Below are 22973 nucleotides of genomic sequence, written 5' to 3'. Positions count from 1 at the left end.
GTAAACTTTCCCTACATTCATATTAGTTATTCCGATTTCCCCAGGGCAGAACTTGTCACGTATAAAATAAGAAACATATGTCACTTCCTAAATCAATGTCATCTAAAATCAGAACATCCAGTCTTAAACAGAAATCGTCAGCCTCATACATTTTGTTTAATGTTAGTTTTTGACGTGACATTTCTGGAAGGAATGGAAAAATTCATAATTTAAATAAATTCTAATGTTTTATCTCCATGTTTGAAAAGAAAAGCACAAAGAGGACAAGCACAATTAAAAACAATAAGTAGAAGAAGAAAGTCAAAACCATCGACAAAAGAAAGAATAAAAAACACTAAATGGTATATGGTGTGCTTATTGTTGAAGGCCGTATAGTGGTGCCATATAGTTGATAATATCTTCATCCTTTTGTCTCTGATTGAAAGTTGTCTTACTGGCAATCATTCCACATTTTGTTTTTTTTTTAAATATGGCGATCTTATCAACATTTGCATTTTTTGGACATGCTGGTAGTACCCATTAAGAAAATTTCTATAAATTTTAAAGATGTTGTGTCCTTGATGGAACAGATTTTTAATCTTAAAGGCGCAAGTTTCGTGTTGCTCATTCGAAGGTTGTTTATTTTTGTAGAGTGTTGTGAACTTTTGTCTCTCTGTACGTAACACGCAACATGCGCATTTAAAGATTAAAAATCTGTTTCACCAAGAACATAAAATCGTCGAAATTTATAATTTCTAAATTACCATCATGAAAAATAGCTGTGGTCAAAAACAATCGCGGTTCGTTTAGAACTGTAGTTTGTTCCAAAATTAGTCTCGATTCGCATGATTTGAAGGTGCTTAGTGTTAGTGAAGGCTAAAGTTCCAAATAGTGTTCAATTTACTGCTTCGATAATGTTGAACTATGATTGTAAAAAGACGTGGATTTAAGCAAATGTAGGTCACAGTACTGTTTCAACAATGAGCAGAGCAAAACCCTTGATTTATAACAAATCTTTCTAATATTGTCCGTTTAAAAAATTTTAAATTATAAAGAAACTAAGGTTTCACATCCCTCAGGAAACCTTTACCTTAGATTGATTTGGCTATTTTGTTTAGGTCCTATGTGGTTATCTAGCTTTTTAACTGTTTCGGTTCTTATACATCCTTGGCTTTCAAATATTCGGCTTTGAGCGTTCCTGATGAACGTAAATCCAGAAAACCGCTCTGGACGTATGAAATTTATAACTTGTTGTTTTCAATTTTTTTTTGTTTCATCTTTTTTACCGTATAGTGAACTATCTATCTTTACCGGACCCATATCTATCTGACTGGTAAAATAATTACATGACCTTGCGGAACAAATAAAGACGGTTTGTTTGAAATACGGTACATCATGGGTAAATCAAAAGTACAACCAAATTGTTCTTTGGTCATGTTTCTACTTCCTTGTACTTTTCACTCAGCTGCCTTGGCAATGTTGAAAATATATACAGTTTGCTGGCTTATAATCATATGATCTCCAATAGTGAAACAGTAATATTAAAATTAACATAGCGTTCAAATATTTAACGACACTTTCCATTACTCAGATAAACATTATAACATTATTTTGCCACTTCAGGGAAACTTAAAGTAGACGACTCTTTTTGTTCCAATTATATTTGTAAGTAATTTTGTCAACACAGTTAAATTGGATACAATCTAACAAAGCCGAATTGAAAACAAATTTAACAGTTTGAAGCCGGTTTGGGAAATATTTATTGACTAATTAGAAACAGAAATCCATGACATCATATTATAACATATTACTAACAAACCATTTCGCAAGTTTCGCCTACAGAATCTGTCATCTCGTAAGTCACTCCTACAGAAATTATTAACGTGACAAACGTAAATTGCAAAATTTTTAATTTCATTTATTTCATTTTTTTTATTCCATTTTGTTTAATTTTTAATTTTGTAAACATTCGCTTCAAAGAAGCTTTACACGCATGTCAATTCGCAATGCATTTTAATATTTAATATTTTTAAAATTAAATGTAATACTTGATATGGAAAAGCTTATCACACTGTAATTTTCCAATAGATATAATTTAGTCAATATTAATTGACAATATATCATTAACAAAACCAAAATAAAGCCATTTTCTTTTTAGAAAATTCCAACCATTCAATTTCACGTTATGTATGAATGAATATAAATGTTTATTTATCAGATTCAACAGTATTTTTGTGTCCCATCATATCCGGGAAAATAAAGGAAAACAATGCATCCATCTCCATCATACCCGTGAAAATAAAGGAGTTCGATACCCCCGTTTCCACGGTAACATTATTAGGTTTGTCAGTAATAAGGATGGTAAAGAGAGGTAATTTAGTGTAACGTTGTGTCCGTTTTTTTATTTCAATTGATTTCGTCGTGTTTCGTGCAAATAGGTAACATTAATTTATTATAGCATCATATTTTTTCGACTGCGTTTGAGACCTTTATTAGTTAAAACTTCATTTTGAAATTTGTCTCTACGATTTGTGCTGTTTTAAACTAAGGGTATATATCTACAAAGCTTTGAAACTATCCACGTCAAAACAATTAGTTGTGCATCAAGTAAAAGCATGAATAACGAAGCCCCATTCACAGTGCCCATTCATGAGATGGTTATCTGCAATGTTTTTAGGCAAATAATACGTAAATTTGACAGAACTTCGGATTTTTATGAAATTCTGTATATATCGTAATTTCATTGAGCGCATCTTAGTATCGAAAAAGAACAGACATGAAAGATTTATATTTTCAGAGAAACAACCAGTTGAAACATTGTAATATATATAGGTATAAATCAATTAAATGCACCTAAATAGTGCTTTAAAAATTGTTTAAATTTTGTTTATAATGATGTGCCATCGATATACTCCTATGATCGTTTCAGTATTAATATGTGGTCAGCGGATATACTTTTTCAGTAGAAATTAACCTACGTATGTAGTGTGATAAAACAGACAGCACAAATGAAGTCAGTGACCACCTATGATGTTCATATGTATACGGAAATGTTAACAGCAACGCCAGTTATACTTGAACAAACAGGGTTTTCTGCCCAGTTGTCAAGTACACGACTAATGTTATGAAAAAAAAATTAACTACAGAACGGATCAAACACCTGATAACTTTTAATATATAATTTTTTGTTTTCAATTTCAACAGTCAAAATGATTTACATATCTATCATAGCTTATTGATAATGAATTCTTGTATTCTTAGTTGAAAAAAAAACTTCGTTGTTAAATGATATTAAAATTTGCAGCGTGACAACGATCTCTGTAAAATCAACATACTTTTATACCTTTTCCTTTGTCAGTAAACGAAGAATTCGATATTGTTAAGGCTTATGGGAATAGATGACCCTTAAAGAGCGTAATGGAAAATATATGTCTTAAAGACAAACCCGTCTATCTGACTGTGAATAACAAAGTTTGGAATGAGATTATCTTTAAAACGATAGGGAAAAAATACATATTGTTTACATCCTGGTCATTGGCAGATATTAGTAATCATGCCACATCTTAGTTTTATATACATGTAATTCAAAAGATTAAAGATAGTGATGTCTCCGGGTTAGACGGAATTTGTGTTTAATTTTTATCTTATTTCGTTTTCATTTGGTAATTTCTGTTTCTTGACGAAAAAATATTTCAACTGCAAACAAAATAACAAAAGCCATGAGTCTGATATCGTACAATTAACAGGCCATTTTATTTACGGGTGATCTCTGATCCTAAGACATTTAGCATTATATATACAACAACAATAAGGTCAACTAAATTTGACCAAAGCATATTAAAACATGAACAATACATAAAGTTCTTATTTGTTGACACATGATAATAAAAATGTAAACAACACTGTGACAAAATTTGATTCCTGTTTTCCAGTTGGTCAACAACAAAAATGATTAAATCTACTTCTTAAACGTTCTTGTATTCAAATTTATATAGTTAAAGCAGATATTTTATATAGGATTTTAGGTTGGGTCCTTGGATATAAAACTAAATGACCCTCGATCACAAATATACATATAAACACCAACTACTTATCAAAGGTTTTAAAAATGACCTATAGGACCTGATTATCTTTTAAGGACACATATAGATAAACTTCTTTTTAATTTCCGGTAGTCCATTTTTATGTCGCTTCTAGTAGAAATGCCGTAGAAAATAAAAACAGCTAATTGAAGTAGTATTAACGTTTTTCATTTAAGACCAACATTATACCATAACAGCCAAGATATTCATTTGTCTAAACCTCACTCAGGGACACAATCAAAAAAACTAACTCAAGAAATAATATATCTTTATGATATTTTAAATGTTAAGCTGACAATGGTGATGAAAATTTCATACTCTGATATTTTCTCTGCGAAAATTAAGAAATAAAGAAGTAATAATTGTCTTACAAAGGTCTCCCTTGGGAAATTCACTTTTAGACTTTTTGAACTATTGGTAAATAATTCTGACATGGCAAGTTCAACGTAATACACAATGCTATTGTTGTTGCCATCTTTCAAAAAGATTCAACAGTCATTTGATATAATTGTTGGACGCTTAACGTTAATCTAATTAATGAACTGGGTGATTAATTATCTTTACCATAACACACGAATACAACAGAAAAAAAATGAGATTTACAACTACAAACGATAAGACATTCGATAAAATCCGATCAGAATAACAAATATAACATCAAAACTAAATACATGAATTTTGGATAGAAAAGTACCGTGACACGTCTTATAGCAATGCGAATTCACACTCAGCAAAACAGTCACAATCGTGAATAAGTCACGTTCGGTAATTAAAAGATCAGACGACGTAATGTCAAACCACAATCTAACACGTGGTAAAAATGTCCTTAGTTAGTTTGGACAAAGACACATCGTATGGATCGACCAATTCGTGAAGGTGTCCGTAAAATTTACGGAGTGTCACTTTTAATCTGTCCTCCTCATAACTTTGTTGGAGCAGTTTTTGCGTTAGGAGCACACTCCTGTATATGAAGTCCGTATAGTGTGAACATGCACGAGCATAACGTATCAACTGAGATATGTAAACACCATACGAAGGGGCAACATTACTGTAAGCATTTATCTCCTTCTCTAACTAAGAGCTTCGATTCTTTTGTTCTATTTCAACTGGGTTTTCGCCTGTGTATGAATACCTCCAATGAAAGTGGACTGGAACCATGCGCCATTTAGGCAATGCTTCGCCATGTTTATGAGTTGTGTGACACAAAATAACGTGACTATAAATTGTATGCATCCGAAGCGTTCTGGATTAAGCTTCATTAGGAACACCCAAAACCATTGAAACCCAAGGAAAACGTGGGGAGCTATATAACTAATAAAGGTTCTAAAAGAATAGTAAAATCAATCTAATATGACCGGACAATTTGGAGTATGCAGTGTGAAATTAGTTTTTAAACAACATTTTATTAATTCAATTGTTTTAATGTATCTTCAGGTTTTGCATTTATTTCATTTCTTATTATTCTTGACTTTGTAAATTTAGGCATAAGTGTTTTACACGGATATTGTGTCATAATCTTGGACAAAGGACTTAAATTCATTTGCTCTATTCAATAAATTATTTATTATCTGTGACAGTTTGGACAATAATTTACATATACGTGTAATACACTAATTACTCTTTTAATCTATTGTTATTTCTATTTGGCATCTGTTAATCTGCTTAATCCTTTAATTGCTTGTGCTTATATATATTGATATTGTTCGTATGTTACACTACATTTAGTTTGGAGTTTGTTGTTCGGTCTTGCCGGACTGCTAAAATTAAAGTTTAAGGAGCGAAATATTCCTTCTTGATTTTACATAGTCGGAACGCCATTTTACCCGGCTACACTAATGTCAAATTTTCCTGGGGGTTATATTTTAAGTTAATACATTATATAATTACGCTAAAACTAAGGCTGTAACTCCACGTTGTGTGACAACTTAAATCGGTATTATAGGATTAAACGCCTTTTTGAGGGAATTTATTAGTGTATAAACTGGACCAAGTCACTCAAAACATATCATTCCATTAAAAAGGCGCTTTATCATTATAATTCTTTAAAACTGGAGATACGGAATTTAATTTCCCCACAATCACACGTAAATCGTATATTTGTGTCATTGAATTGGCCTGGCGCATGAATATATTTTTTGGTTAATGCTATCTGAAAAAAAAATAAACTACAAAAATATCTTATTATCACCCAAATGAATGTTTTGTGTTTATTATATAATTCAACGATGAACGCAAAGTGAAAATGAATATTTTTAACGTCGAGCCGGTTTGTGTTACTATCGCCGCCATCTTGTCTACATTGGTTACGAAAAGTAGTTACGTCGTCTATCCAAAGATAAATAACCTCAAGAGCCACTACCGGAAGCCCTCTCGAACAATCATATAAAAGTATTCCCTAATATGCAAATCGTATAAGAATTATCTTACATTAATAGCACGCCTGTCTGGTTGACGGGTTCACTTGATATGAATATGTCGGATTACCTGTTTCCCATCTTACACCTGTCGGGTTACCTAACCTATTTTTGTTACTGGGAAACTACAATAGGTAGAACATGTCCTCGATCATTTATGACACAGATATTTGTAACAATTGTGCAATCTGTATTGGCAACAATAGATTCTGCAAACCGATTACTTAAATGTACAGTCAAAAAGACCTTTTTCTCAGTAGCAACCAACACAATAAAAACCAATCTATTAGCATTTCGTTGAAGCTACATATAACAATACAAAATAAAATTATACATTTTCTATCATAATGATGAAGTTTTAACAAAATATATAGAATTTGGACGTACTACGGCGGCAAATAATCCAATGTTAAAAACTCATCAATTGCACTTCTAAGTGCAGATAAAATTGTTGATAAACCCGTCTTGTCACGAACAGTTAGATCAACAGGCACGCTAATTGACAAATACACGTTAAACATTGGGAAAACACATATTTATATTGCAAAGACAGAAAAGCAAATACTGTCTAGCATTACATTTGCCTCGTGAAGTTTGAAAGGTCAATTTGTATTTTTTGCACAAAGTTACAATATAAATCATGTCAATGCTGAAGCTCTGTCTATACGATAATATATATTTTTGAAAGAGCAAGCAACTGACGCTGTTAAAGAGTTTCAGGAGAATGAAAAATTAAGGCGAATGAATGTCCATTTTTCAGTTATAATCAATCCTGATTTCAAATATATCCAACAAAATGGATATTTGTATGCACAGTGCTTGTAAAACAATGGGAAGATATACATTAAAATTAAATCAATATATTACTAAGCTTCTTGGTTCTAATCGCGCAGAATACAACATGTCATGTCAGATTTCATGGAATATGATAGATTTATTAACTGGTAAAAAGCAATTTTTATCAGAAGTTATTAAACCATTTCATTTCGATTCAGCTTCAATTAGAGTACTTCTTTATGGAGTGTGAACCGTGATGAAGTAGGTTTTTATACAAAAACAAACGAAACTACAAAAGAATTTTCATATCTGTATAGTTTACCAATCAAACAGACCTTTATTTAATCAAGAATACAAAAGCTAATTTGGAAGATGATCTGACCAAAGCTTGTTATCGGGAAGTGATCATTTCTAAGTCGGAAGGAATTGTTATTAGATCAGATGTAGCCAGCTGAGTCTTGAATGGACACGAAACGGAATACAAGCGATGCTTCACTAAATCAAATTAGACAAAAATGTCACTTAATAAAAACTATATCACTTTTCCTTTCAAGATAGGTCTTTGGTATTGTTCTCTGTTAATTTGTCATTGAAAAGACAGAAAGTATGATTATGCATAGCTATATTGTAGTTTAATTTGAGGGAAGTAACTTTTAATTACAAACATTGCAATAAAATTAAATTGAAAAAATCTGTAATCCAACAACGCAGTGTGTTTTAAATGTTAATGGAAACAATCAAAATTATCAGATTGGGGACATATTTGATGTCCTGTGTCTGCCAGTACCAGATTAAAGTGTTCAATATGACTATAAGTTCTAACCGTAGCATGCACGGTGTAGTGTGTGATCAGCCCTTTTTATAAATTCAGATTGAGTTAGTTCAGGAATAACTTCCTAATTGGCTAAAACCAATAAAACTTTTCAAACATCGAGACACAACGTACTTTTAAAGGAAATAAAAGAAGATAAAAACAAACGAAAGATTTGGCAGGAAACTGATCAGGAATAGTCCCCAGCAGAATAAAGTTTAAAAGTCCTTTTTTCAGCAAACACATTTATATTACTATCCGTTTTGTGTATCGTTAGATATTTAACGTTCAAACACTATCGAAGAACAGACAGACATGTGCGTCCATAGTAATATCTTTGTATTTAACTAAGAAGCTAGGGGTCAACAAACAGAAATACACAAGAACAACACTAAAACTACACAATGAACAATAAAGTCATCATAGATACTAGGCTTAAAATTTTTCACGCCAGGTGCGTGTTTAGTCGACAAAATACTCATCAGTGGCGCTTGAATATAAAACAGTTAGAAAGGCCAAATAAAGTACGAAGTTGAAGAGCATTGAGGACCAAAAATTCCGATATCGACCTTATTTAAAACTGGAGGTCAACATATGTATATTGAAAATGATTTGGAAAGTAATATGATATGCTCTATGTCCATTTCGAAAATGTATTTTTCGGTAATGGAGTACTGTGTTCAAAATAAAATATAAGAAAAAACAAAGTATCAAACCCTGAAGAGCAATGGACCGGAAATAAGAAAAAGAGACAACAAAACAGATAAGGAGCATATACACACATTGAATTTTAATAGATTTTGTATCGTTTTGTGTTAACTGGAAGCCAATTGTTATACTGAGACCGTCAAACTATTCGTTTTAAAACGTACTGTAATGTTTCTGTAATTTACAATTAGATTGTCGGACTAATTGTGGTAGTGTTTCTTAATAAGTGATTACTTAGTCCTTCATAGTTATTAATTTGTTGGTATGACCCCGAAACTGTGTCGTCTTGAACTAGCAGTGAAGTATAATCTTTTGTTCCGTATTGAAGCCATCACTGTAACTCTAAGATCTGTTAAATTTGAAACGTTTATGGTTTCATGGGTATGCCCGTAAAGACAAAGTTTAAGTTGAGATATAAAGGGAAGCCACTGGAACGATAGCACTAAATTTTAAATTATGATAAATAGAAAAACTGACAAAATGATTTCCATTAAATAAAAGAAAAAAGAAAAAACACCATGGGCAATAAAAAACAATGAATCGAAAAAAAATTCTTGAAATAGTAAATTGTACTATGATTCTAAACCAATAAAATGAAAATAAGACGTCCTCCTAGTGCAATAACAATTGAATGCAGACTAAATCAAAAAGACGTCCTCCTAGTGCAATAACAATTAAATGCAGACTAAATCAAAAATGTATATCAGGCAAATAAGGTATAAAGGGAAGAATGGATATTTGATATCAAAAAGATCATCAAACTTAATACCGAACCTGTCTAAATGTAAAAATCAGTTTTTCATGTAAAAATACAATTTATATAATAAACACAGTCCGTTCATTTTGTGTGTGTGTGAAATTATTATCATACCAGTTTTTTTAAAAAGGACACATAAAGTTACAATTGAATTCAATAGTATCACATGTGGGTAAAATCTTCAGCTCTTTGCTGAATGTGATGTGGTTGGAATAGAGCGATTGCAATCAACGATGGTTAAAATGAATTTACTTAACTTTCTTGCATCTTTGCTTTTGGTTAAGGACTGTGCTATTCTTTTGTAGAGTATATAAGAGCTTTTGATAGTGTCATATATAACAAATTATGGCAAACGTTAGTCAGATGCAGAATAACTGACTTATTATTAAATGTCATTAAATCTATGTATAACTCAATGGTAAATATTTGATTTTTTTTAATGTACTGTTGTCCTAATGCAAGGAGAATCATTACTCCCTCTCCTGTATTCGTATCTAATGATATGGATGTAGAGCTTGTTACACAGAATTGTAAATCATATGAACTTTTATGTAAATCTTGTAATTGCATATATGGTCTTATACAGTTAAAGTATGACTGATCTCCAAAGGGTGATCGATGCAGTAAATTTCTATACACATACATTTGGGCATCATTTATCTATAAAATTGTCAAAAATAAAATGTAGATTTTTAGAAACAAAGTAAAAAATAGATGAGATGAGTGATGTTATGTAAATGGTCATTACATTGAAATATGTTATGTACCTAGACATCTTATTTTATTACAAATACTCAAAATGAACAATAAGAAAAGGGTTAAAAGTTTGTTTTAGCCTATTTGATAAAAGATAAAATTTTATTATTACAATAAAACGTTGTTGTCGCTATCTGATACTTATATGAGGGTGGTAAAGGGTTATTTTCGTGCAACGTGTTTTGCAATTTTTATTTCACGTGCAGCCGTGAAAATGGTTCGTTATTCACCGTGTTTCTTGAAATCGGTAAAAAGATCAACGTGCAAGAAATTTTTAATTGTTCGTTTATCGTGAAATGGCAATTTCATTTCGCGTTCTTCCGTTTAGATACCCCCCTTTACGCCCCTCTTATATAGCAAGCATACTAAATTATTATTTAGAAGTATTGGATTCCATGAGGCACCAAACATTAAGAAGATTTGTCTCTATAATTTAAAACGTAATCTCAAAATAAAAATGAGTACTGGTCCTTATACGGTTTATTGTGAATTGGGTAGATATGTAGCATAAAGAGGCTAAAATAAATGATGAAATGCTTGAAAGAAATTGTGTTAAACAAAATGAAAAACAAAATTGGTGTAGCAAAATGAGATAATGAGTTTAGATTGTAGCTTGTACAGAAATTGTTCAATTACAATTGAAAGCAAGAACGTTATGGGCATTTATTAGTGAAGTAGCCGCTATTTTGAAAAAAATCTAAAGTAAATATCAGTTTTATAGATAAAAGTATATTAAATATGATTTGAAATTTTATTTTGTTCGACCTGTAAACTATATATTTGTAAATACAGCATATCTGTGCATAATGAACCATAGACACAAGCATATAGAATTATAATGTTGATCAAACTAATAGATAATGTCCACACTGTTACACTAGTTCTATTGAAGATGAATACCAATTTATACTTGAATGACCAAAATAGATTCAAATCCAGAAGAAGTATATTAAAAAGTATAACTGGAGAAATCAATCGGAATACATTCTTATTCAGTTGCTATCTGTCATAAATATCAAAGAATTGAATAATTTCTGCATTTTCTTAAATCGACTAATAAGGTTTGAAGTTAACTGTTTGTCTATATTACCGCTGTCTGATCTCAAACGGGAGCCATAATCAGCACTGTGTGAATGCCACATTATACGTGTATTCCGAAATTGTGTTTATATCATTTGTGCTGCTTTATGCAGACTTTTATATCGGCCTAAAATGTCGATAAATGTAACTGTATGAATTGAATCTTAATTAATGGTTGCTTCCAAGGAAAGATGATTCATTTAAGTTCTACAATTAATTTTTCATTGTTATTTATGTTGTCAAACTTTCAAAAAATATCGTTAAAGAAAATAGTTTCCATCATTAAGTTATAAAGCTTTTACAATTGTGAGGTTTTCGCACCTCTTGAGGCCAAGCAATAAAACACATGTTCATGATTTTAGTCTACCACCATATTGCATGAAATAAATTATCAGTAAAACTGTGAAGCTTATGTGGGCTTGTAAGTCTAGTAAGTCCTACGATTGCCTTCTCATAAAATAATAAGTGTATAAAATAATAAGTGTATAAAATAATAAGTGTATAAAAAAGGAAGAGAACATTCTAAGGGATTATCAAAAATCAATAAAAAAAATGAATAAAAAAAACACGTTATAAATTGCATGCGTCCAAAGCGCTTTTTTGTATTAAGGGAGCTACCATTTGATTTTTATGGAAAGGGGGGGGGGGGGGGGGGGCTAGGATGAAATTTGAAAAAAATAGGCAGGACAGGAGTTTTGAGTAAAAAAAAAGGCAGGATGAGACACTTTGCCAAAAAAAAAAGCAGGATGACAATTTAGGTTAAAAAAAGTCAGGATAAACTAATAAAAAAAAAAGGCAGGACCGAATAGAGTGAAAAATAAAAAGGCAGGACTGAATAGAGGGAAAAATAAATAGGCAGGACAAAATTTTTCATCCTAGCCCCCCCATAAAAATCAAATGGTAGCTCCCTAACTTACACCAGGAACGCTCAAAGCCTAATATTTGAAAGCCGAAGATGTATTAGAACCGAAACATTTGAAGAGCTATATAACCAAAAAGAACCTAAATAAATAGCCAAATAAGGTTCATTAACCTTTAATAAGAATTTATTTTTATTTGTTAAACAAATATCAAAAAGGAGATAAGAAGACACATTTGTATATCACTACATAACCAGATGTACATCGCATTATTCTTGTTATTGGTTTTGGTTTGCGGCTTACTTCTATAGTAATTGTGCCTTTCGCATTATCTATACCCTTTTTCTGTTCAATAAAAGAACATAAGTAAGAAAGAGCCCTCTTATATCTAACATGAGGGTTCCCAAATTGCACCAATTTTGACAGTTTTCTCCTTCGATTAATCAAAAATAGAAAACAAATGTTCATTCTGTGATTATTTTGTATATGCATCCTTATTATACTATATAATAGCACCAATTTAATTTTGAATCCATACTGAATCATAGAAAAATGGGTTTGAACCAAACTGCAAACGATTCATGAATCTGTAATGTGGGGTATCTAAACTGCACATATGCTTTACTACCACACAGTATAAATCGAATAACTGATGTTTTATTTTTTTTCCCACATTTTGGATCAATTTAACAATTGTCCATGCTTATTATATAGATATAAGAAGATGTGGTATGAGTGCCAATGAGACAACTCTCCATCCAAGTCAAAATTTATAAAAGTAAACCATTATAGGTCACAGTACGGTCTTCAACACGGAGCCTTGGCTCACACCGAACAGTAAGCTATAAAGGGCCCCAAAAATTATTAGTGTAAAACCATTCAAACGGGAAAACCAATCTATATAAAAAACGAGAAACGGGTGCGTCGGCATAGTATAATTTAAAGCTGCTTTGTTGCAACATATTTCAGAGATTAAAGGTAATACTAATACATGTATGATATAATTATGCTTCTCAGTTTATATGTTATTTAAAAATTAAAATGTCTTCATGACGTCTATTTATATCTACTCTGTTTCAATCACATCTGGTCATACAAAGAGTAGAGGGTGTTGGGGGTTGTCAAACATCAGATCAAGATACTCAGGATTTAAATGTTGGGGTGATGTCTTAATGAACTTATTACTTTTTCGTATAAAAATCAAATCTCTTAAATGCCTATAATGATTAAGAATGAATGTGTTTGTATTGGAAGAATAATTAGTACATCAGTATACAGCATAGAACACTAAGGGAACTAAGTGTTCTTCGTTAAACTGATCGAACAATAACATTGATTCATTAGCTAACTAATTTCAACGCACGGTTTCCAAATTAGTAGTACTTTTTTTAATCATGTAATAAAACAGGAGAAAATTCATCTATTATTCATTTATAAAATTACGTAAGAAGTTCAGATTTCACAAACCAAACATACTGACTTTTCTGCTTTCGAAGCGCTTATCTTGATTTACCTTGATACAAATTACCCGACCCGTAATAAGAATTGAATGCTTTTTTTTTTGTAATTTCATTGGGATGTGAAACGTTGACAGAAGCACCTTTTGTACAGCTTTCACTTAATATGTGCGCAAGATCAACGCTTTTACAACCGTATATAATTACTAAAAAAGAAGCATTACATTCTTTTAATTACATTTTTAAAACACTAGTATAACCACGAAATAACAAATTAAATTGATCTTTTCGTTTGCTCTTTTATACATTGTTTTAACGGTTTCACGGAAAGCACGTGCAGTCATAGACGTTGCATTTTATTAGGAATTAACACATAACCTTTGAAATGCTTCGGTCAATCAATATATAGAACCTTATGTAATGTAATTATAGCCAAATATTCTTTGGCAACTATATAACCAACGAAGGTTAAAATGAATTGACAAAATTGTCTTAGATCGACTTTCAAATTGCTTTTGGTTAAGAATAACATGGTGAACACATTAAAAAAACTATACAAACTCTCTATTCTCATATTTTGTAAAAGAAAAAAAGATAAATAATCTAGTTTAAAGTTGATATTCTCAAAGTTTGTATACGTATTTTGTTTGTCAGAAATATATTTAAACATGCCAAAATCCATATTAAATATCAAATATAGAAAAGTCTTAAGACTTGTTCGGCAAAAAATAACATTTTATGATGGGATTTAAATTGTTTTTACGTATTTTTTGCCTCTGGGTATTATATAAAATCGAAATATGTTGTCATATTGTCAAATAAATTTATCAGAGATGTTGAGTAAATCTCCCACAGGAAAGTTCAATATAGAATTATATGATACTTTAAAGCCATTAATGTGCAACTTTAAAGAATGTGTACATTTCTAGTCAAGACGGACATTTTACTTTAAAATCGTACTTACACTGCTTTTGTCTTCGACTTCAACTTCAACTTCGTACTTTATTTTGCAGTTTAATTTTTTTGATTCGAGCATCACTGGGTGAGTTTTTTGTTGACGAAACGTGCGTCTGGAGTACACAATTATAAGTCTGGTATCTTTGATGAGTTTTTTTTTGTATGTTTATCATATTTTTATTTATATTTATCTTAATTTACTGTAAGTGAAAATAGAATACAATTACCCAACCCAACAACTATGATGATGATGATGGATGGCTGCTTAACGTCTAGCTGCAAATTGATATGCATATTCAAGACGAGAACATGTTAATTTTATATGAAATTTAGCCCTGTTTTGTACTAGACCGACACACTGAGCCGGATTTTTAACGTGCTGGTTCACAAGGTAACAGTCCGCAGGAAGACATGTCACCTTATCCGGACACATTATTCTGACTCCAAGCTAACCAGTCTTTGCTCTTACTCCATAATGTCGCGTGCTTAGCGAAGAAGCAGCAAATACCAATTTTAAAGTCTTTGGTTTGACCCGATCGGGGTTCGTACCCACGACCTCCCGTACTCGAGGCGAACACGCTACCACGAGACCAGCGAGGCTGTCAACAACTATGTAAATGATATTCAAATATTTGTTTTTATATTTACTTTATGTTAAGTTATATACTAGTATATATATATTTAGATGTACGTCTAAACGAGTGACAACTCTACGACAGATCCATCCATTGAATCAACAGTGAAGGTGAAACACGGCTGAAAACACATGTTATATTCATAATTACTCTAATTATAAGCACAACAATGTTAAATCTGCAAATTTGCGGAAGCAAATTTTTGTTCTTCCCTCGCCGGGATTCGAACTCATACTATTGGGATATCGAGACAATACCACCTGCACTGTGTCCAGCGCTCTAGACCACTCGGCCACCTAGACTGAACTAAACAATTCAGCTTTCGGTGGCCTAGTGTTTCCTTTCCTCGTCAGTAGAATTTAGAGTTGTAACACAGTACATGATATATTAGGCATGAAGATGGAATTGATTGCAAATTAGCTAAATTTTCTTTAGTAAAGGAGGGACGAAAGATACCAGAGGGACAGTCAAAATCGTAAGATGCAGTCACAGAAATAATTATATGATAAGCACGTCTAAACAAGTGACAACTGTACGACAGATGAATCCATTGGATCAGCAGTGAAGGCGATACACGGCTGAAAACACATGTTATATTCATAATTACTCTAAATATCAGCACAACAATGCTAAATCTGCAAATTTGCGGAATCAAATTTTTGTTCCTTCCTCGCCGGGATTCGAACTCATGCTATTGGGATATCGAGACAACACCGCCTGCACTGTATTCAGCGTCTATACCACTCGGCCACCTAGACTGAACTAAAAAATTCAGCTTTCGGTGGCCTAGTGTTACCTTTCCTCGTCAGTAGAATCTAGAGTTGTAACACAGTACATGATATATTAGGCATGAAGATGGAATTGATTGCAGATTAGCTAAATTATCTGTCGTAAAGGATCGTAAGATGCAGTCACAGAAATAATTATATGATAAATACGTCTAAACAAGTGACAACTTTACGACAGATCCATTCATTGGATCACCAGTGAATATATATCAAACATCTTTTGTAACATTGAACTACAATGTATTAAAATTGAAAGGAATATAGAAATATCTTAACGATAGTTCACATCAGAAGGTCACTGTTAGATCCTTATGAGTAAAAAATGTCCTAGTCTAAAAATCCTGTTATCATAAAGGAGGTGGCTTATCTATGAAATACCTAGGTGAGGTTGAAATAAAATTTAGAGATAATAGGAGCCTAATGAAAAAGAAACGACAAATACAAAAGAAAACACAGGCGGTTTGTTAGGCTATTTTGATTTCCTGTGGAAGCTATGGCTCCAGATTGCTATATTAAAACTTGCTGATATTGGTCAAGTTTTAATAGTCAGTCTTATAAATAAAGTTCTCAAAAAGATACATTATAAAATAAGGAGATATAATATGATTGCCAATGAGACAACTATCCACCAAAGTCAAGATGACGTAGATTTATGCAACTATATGTCACCGTACAGCCTTCAACAATGAGTAAACGCAATACCATATAGTCAGCTTAAAAAGGTTCCTACATGACAAAATGTGAAACAAATCAAACGAAAAACCAACGACCTGATTATGACAAAACAATAAACAATAAACAAATAGGTCTGACAGCAACCAACGCCAACCACTGAATTACAGGCTCCTGACTTGTAACAGGCACTTACAGAATGTAGCGGGGTTCAACATAATTGATGGTGTTCAACCCTCCCCTAACCTGAACAGTGGTGTAACAGCACAACATAAGAACTAATTGTAACAATAAGTTGGAAATGGCTTGACTTATCAGATTGGTTGTAAGCATAAAAAAAAAACACAAGTACCCATCTAAGAGTACTCACAGTTACTGAGCTAGTTCAAAGCCAATAACAACTAATAAATGAATTGTGTTCTGTCAGACTAAGATATCAATTAGTACACATTCAACGAATTTAATGCACAGACGTCATAAACAGTTTGATAAAACTTGACCTTGTGCGATGCAAAAATATAAGTACATAATGTCGACTGAAGGACCATCAGTTTTCATAACTCTAAAGAGTTATACATATTTAGTTATGTTTTAATTTATCAAAAACAAACTGGCAATATACAACTGGAAAAGAATATGGTAACAATTTAAGCTTAATCCATGCAGTAATACAACATTGGCAAAAAATGGGTAAATTTTGTTGATGATGCAGAAAATATTTGTTTTTTCAAACTATCTTGTTGCGAAATAGAATTAGTTTGCTTCATATCTATTTTCAGAAGAAGAAGAAGTTTTATTCGATTAGGCTACATATTATTAATGCAAACGTGAATGAATAAGGCATGACTTAACGACATGCCAAAAAGATGAATAAGTTTTGAAACACCTTTAATGATTGAGAGAAAATGTACATGAATCAAAGTTCACATTGTATACCAGTTAATAACCGCTGTGTCATTTTTTTCATTTTATCAGATTTTTGGATGAAGTCAACCCGACATGCCTTTGAAGAAAATATTAAATTGGTGCAGTTTTCTACACGTTGCTCGACAAGTCTTGACAGCATTAAGGTGGATTGTGTGTTAAAAAAAAATGTTAGCTTGAAAAAAAATTGATATATCCTTGTTAATGAAAGTTAAATGAACTTAATTTAACCAACTGTTCATCGTATTAAGACGTCTACAACTTTATCTTATAGCTATTTATTTTTACTTATACAGGGTATGCTTTTTTTTTGTCGTTGTAAATAATTCATTTCAAAGGGTATGGAACCCCAATGATTTTATTAAAATGCTTTATGTTATCACAAGATTTCACTGTAAATGTGTCTGTTTTGCTTCATGGGAACAAAACTAAATAGGTGAAAATATTCACAGAAAGTGATCTCTTCAAATGAAATTCTTAAAATCTTTTGTGCAATTTTTCGTTTTATTCAAATACAGTTGTAGTGCCGTTGTTATGTAGTTGTTGAAATCTTATTAAAAACATATACAGGGGAACTTTATCAAAACATATACAGTTGGAACTTTATCAAAAACATATACAGGGGGAACTTTATCAAAAACATATACAGTTGGAACTTTATCAAAAACATATACAGGGGAACTTTATCAAAAACATATACAGTTGGAACTTTATCAAAAACATATACAGGGGAACTTTATCAAAAATATATACAATTGGAACTTTATCAAAAACATATACAGGGGAACTTTATCAAAAACATATACAGGGGAACTTTATCAAAAACATATACAGGGGGAACTTTATCAAAAACATATACAGGGGAACTTTATCAAAAACATATACAGGGGAACTTTATCAAAAACATATACAGTTGGAACTTTATCAAAAACATATACAGTTGGAACTTTATCAAAAACATATACAGGGGAACTTTATCAAAAACATATACAGGGGGAACTTTATCAAAAACATATACAGGGGAACGAACTTTATCAAAAACATATACAGGGGGAACTTTATCAAAAACATATACAGGGGAACTTTATCAAAAACATTTACAGGGGAACTTTATCAAAGTCAAGGTTCTATTAGGAACTGAATTTCTGATTTTGAAATTGTGAAGTAGTAAAGCCATAACAAATACAATAAATACATATTTTGATGAGCATACGTCTTGCTACTGTAAACAAATGTTTTATTGCGTACTCACAGCATAGTTGGTTTCTAAAGACTGGATCTCAAAATGAGTTAAAACATTTTCCAACCCAATCGTTACAATTAACATAGACTGCAGTTAACTACAAACAAAGGTCATTGTCTTATGCCTTAGTAATGCACTATCAATAAGATCGAGTTACAAAGTGTCAATCATTTACGGATAATAAATCATCATTTACAGCGACATGTGCCAAAGTAGAAAAATGCAGATATATTGCACCAGAAACATTCGATTACTCGATCCGAAAATAGAACAACTAAAAAATTTGGGTTCATACTTTTCAACAGCATTTTATGATGTCATAGAAAATAGTATGACGCTGATTTCCTTGACACGTGTTTCTGGAATAACATGCATCAGGTTTGATGTCAACATTTTGGAAGTCAAAAGATAGGAAATCTGAGGAAGTAGAACCAACCATGGATCTATGAACCAACATAGCCTTTAACATGTTTAAAAAGGCTTAAACAGAAGAAACCAAAATCATCCAAAGTCAATTTTGTCCGACAAAGTTGCAATCTAAGTTTTAGTACAATTATATATATCATAAGCTGTATTACTTATAAATCGATTACTTCTTTATCCCTGATATTATGTAATATGATCGTGGTATGTACCAAGTAATATGTAAACTCCAACGTACCGTATGTATGCAATGTCAGCCTTATTTTGTCTCGAACATGTTCAAAATAAATGTATCATGTTACAATTTCTCATGTAAACACTATACTTTTTAATGCAGTTACTTCAAAGATTTCAGCAGATTTTGTATTGAATCTTTAAAAACATTCGCGAGATGATGGACTCTTTATTAGTGTATACAAAACATATATTTAAATTTAAGTTTACTTTTATAACATGCCTAACATAAATAAAAGATTTGAGAGTTTTATCAGGTGTATCGGCAGGTTTTAATTTCTCTCATGTCGATTCGAATTGCAATCATTAGTCTATATACGGATATAAATCGATTACAGTTGTTTTAGGTTAGACAAATATACTGATGTTGAAACGAAAACAATCAATCAAAGCAATTAACAGGACTTGGTTAAGTCAAACCTAAACTTTTTAATAGTGTGAAAAAAATGTTTACACAGTAGATTAGAGATATTCAGTTGGAGGCTTTACTGCGTCGCATGGTTGATATTTCTGATTTACGTTATGGAATCCTTTGATGATTCGTTTTTAGGAGATTTTATTTCTTGCAATTAGTAGACCTGTATCGGAATCAAGAATTATAAACTTTAATGTAAATGAATGGTGCAAAAAAAATGTATCACCAGCTGTGTCGAATCCATTCATAGGCTGATCAAATAAAAATCAAAAGTGAAATAATTATTGTAACGAATGCAGTATTACAATTTACAATTACTATCAGAATTAACAAGGGGTCAAACAAATTCCATATATATATAATGAGATGATAAAGTACTTAACTGCACTAGAGACTTTGAACGATTTAAAAGAGACTAGGTTAATCGAAACTTATCAAATTCTTAAGTGAAAACATAGACAATTGTTTTATTCATTTTTTTTTCAGAAGCAATTAAGAAAACATAATTATATAAAAAAAAAATGATTCATTCGAAGCACTTTTGTGGAATAACTGTCACCAGGAATGCATTGGTCTAAATGTTTGAAAAGCTAGGTACATGATGAATTGTATAATCTAAACGTTTATGTAAGCCTTGTCTAACGAAGCCGAAACCTTTTTTTTTTTTGTGAAACAAATGTATTTTCTGCAAATTTATCAAAATGTATCATAACTTTTTTTTAATTAGATGGAACATTAGTTTATCGATGAACAAACGAGTAACCTTTACTAAATGCACATTTAAAAGAGATGCAAAAAATACCAAAGAGATTTGCAAACTTGTAAGTCGAAAACAACTGACAATAACATGGCAACAAACGAAAAACGACCAAAAGACAAACAATAGTATACAAAACCCAACATAGAAAACTAAAGACTGAACAATACGAACCCAACCAAAAATCGGGGGTCATCTACAGTTAAAAGATTACATTAAGAAGTTATACAGGTTAAAAATTGGACAATGAGTACCTGAAGGCACACTTTAAATATTTTAATGAGTATAACGATGATTTCCTTCGTCCATAAAGTTCAGTACTAGTAATTTAACGTTACGGGATATACGGACTTATCTGAAGAACGAAATCATTTGACGATAGTTAGGCATATTACATGGGAGTACCAATTAACAATTGTTAAACTTCATTTGAATGTTTTTAAGAAACATTTGATAATTGTAAGAGCTACTTGTTAATTGTTACTTCAGTTGATGAATTTATCTGACCATTATATAATGCTTGATATTTTAAAACGAGTACAAGTGATCAAATATGATAGTATGATACATAGTAGTTTCCTATAGAAATGACAAAACCATAACATTCCAGGTGACAATTTATGTTACGTACTATGACATTTAAAATTAAAAAAAAATAAATGTGTATTGAAATTTAATAAAAATATTGGTATTTCTATACATATTTTTTACCTTCTAATGCATCACAATCCCTGAATAGGTTACCATACTCTTGAAATAATACCACCATCCCTCCTTCTAATTCGGACGTTATAATTGAAGACTTTTGTTTCTGCATACTTGTGTTTTCAGTGTCGAGTCTGAAAAAGTTGCTGACAAATATTGGCGGTTGATATAAAGTTTCTTGTTGCAATAAAGGCTCCTTTTCGTTGTTGAACTTTTTGATATTTTTTCTTTTATACCAAAGCAGAGTATAAGATTTTGTATCACGAGGTAACATAATTTCAGCGTTTTTAGTTTGATATAACGTTGAATTTAATAAAGTTGAATTAAACCCTCTGTATTCCCAATAGTCAGTTGTCATTGAAATAATTAATAAAACAGTTACATTTCCTGCAAATATCAAGCTACTGTAGTTACAAATTTTCACCATCACAATTTAAATCCAAAACCGTGATGACGTTTTTGACACACATAATCCTGGATCAGTGTCTAGTAAAAATATGACTTCATTACAGCAATGCATCCATTTAAGTGCTTTCTGATCATACAGCTAACAATGGAATAAACAAATGTTTTCCGCCTCTGATAATAATATCTTAAAAGATTTTATAAATTGAATTTGTTTAATTGTAAATCAGTAACTGACAACATTCAAACGTTAACAACTAAATAATTCACACTGTCCCGTTACACTGTAAGCTGTTCGGAACAGTCAATTTTGAGTGTCGATAGAATTACTCTTCAGGGAAATTCTTTGCATTGTCACATTATGGTTCAAGCTTATTAAAGAATTTACCATCGCGTTATTTAGGGTAAACCTATTCTCTGTTGTGAATGATTTTATAAAACAATAACCAATATTCGCAGCGGACATGTAGATTGTGGTTTGAATCAATGATTATCATAGAAATCCAGTGGTTTATTGATATCTCAGGAATATATCAGTCTATTATAAAATAATGTGTGAGAAAGATGAAATATGTAATTGAATTTACCCCTCTTGTTTTCTTACTCGGTTGTAAATCACTCTGTACAAGACAAGGTTTGCTTGGGTTTGCGCTGTATTGTAACTAAAAATTGTATTTGCTTCCTTATTAAAACAAAAATCCTATCTTCGATGCCTCAAAAGAGATTGTCGATAGATCAAAAGATGTTAATAGACATTTGCTTAGTTTATGGAAATAGACAAACAAATTTGTTTCCCCACACAGTTCTGTCTGTGATGTGGTGTTTCTAATAACTTTTTATTACTTTATTACGTGGGATATGTACTTTAAATCATGTATACTTTAATATCAAATGCCCGTTAAAAGTTTGAAGATGGCAATACATTTGCTTACTGTTTTATTCATATTTAAGAAATGCATCTTTTTAAACTTTAAAACAACACACAAAACCGGTTAATGGTGCTTAATAAAGATGCTGAAAACTCGAAATTTCAGTATTGACAAAGCTTAGTATATCTATATCGCTGAAATCCTTTCTACTTCCAAAGTTTAAAAAGAGACGATCTTATTTTATGTTAAATCAGTGGCGTAGCTG

The 22973-nt window shown here is 31.4% G+C and overlaps 1 protein-coding gene across 1 annotated transcript in view; it reads right to left on the bottom strand.

Moving 5' to 3' along the window:
- Window positions 1-21862, bottom strand: part of LOC127708711 (uncharacterized) — a 45156-nt gene extending 23294 nt beyond the window's left edge. Inside the window, exon 1 of the mRNA XM_052213829.1 lies at window positions 21441-21862. Within this exon, the coding sequence (XP_052069789.1) occupies window positions 21441-21861 (421 nt within the window). The 5' untranslated portion in view covers window position 21862. The remainder of the gene's footprint in view (window positions 1-21440) is intronic.
- Between the last annotated feature and the right edge of the window lie 1111 nt (window positions 21863-22973).

This window comes from Mytilus californianus, unplaced genomic scaffold (genome assembly GCF_021869535.1).
Source record: "Mytilus californianus isolate M0D057914Y unplaced genomic scaffold, xbMytCali1.0.p SCAF_7, whole genome shotgun sequence".
NCBI lineage: Eukaryota > Metazoa > Mollusca > Bivalvia > Mytilida > Mytilidae > Mytilus > Mytilus californianus.
Note: the sequence above shows the minus strand (reverse complement) of the source record. Positions and strands in the feature narration are given on the sequence as shown.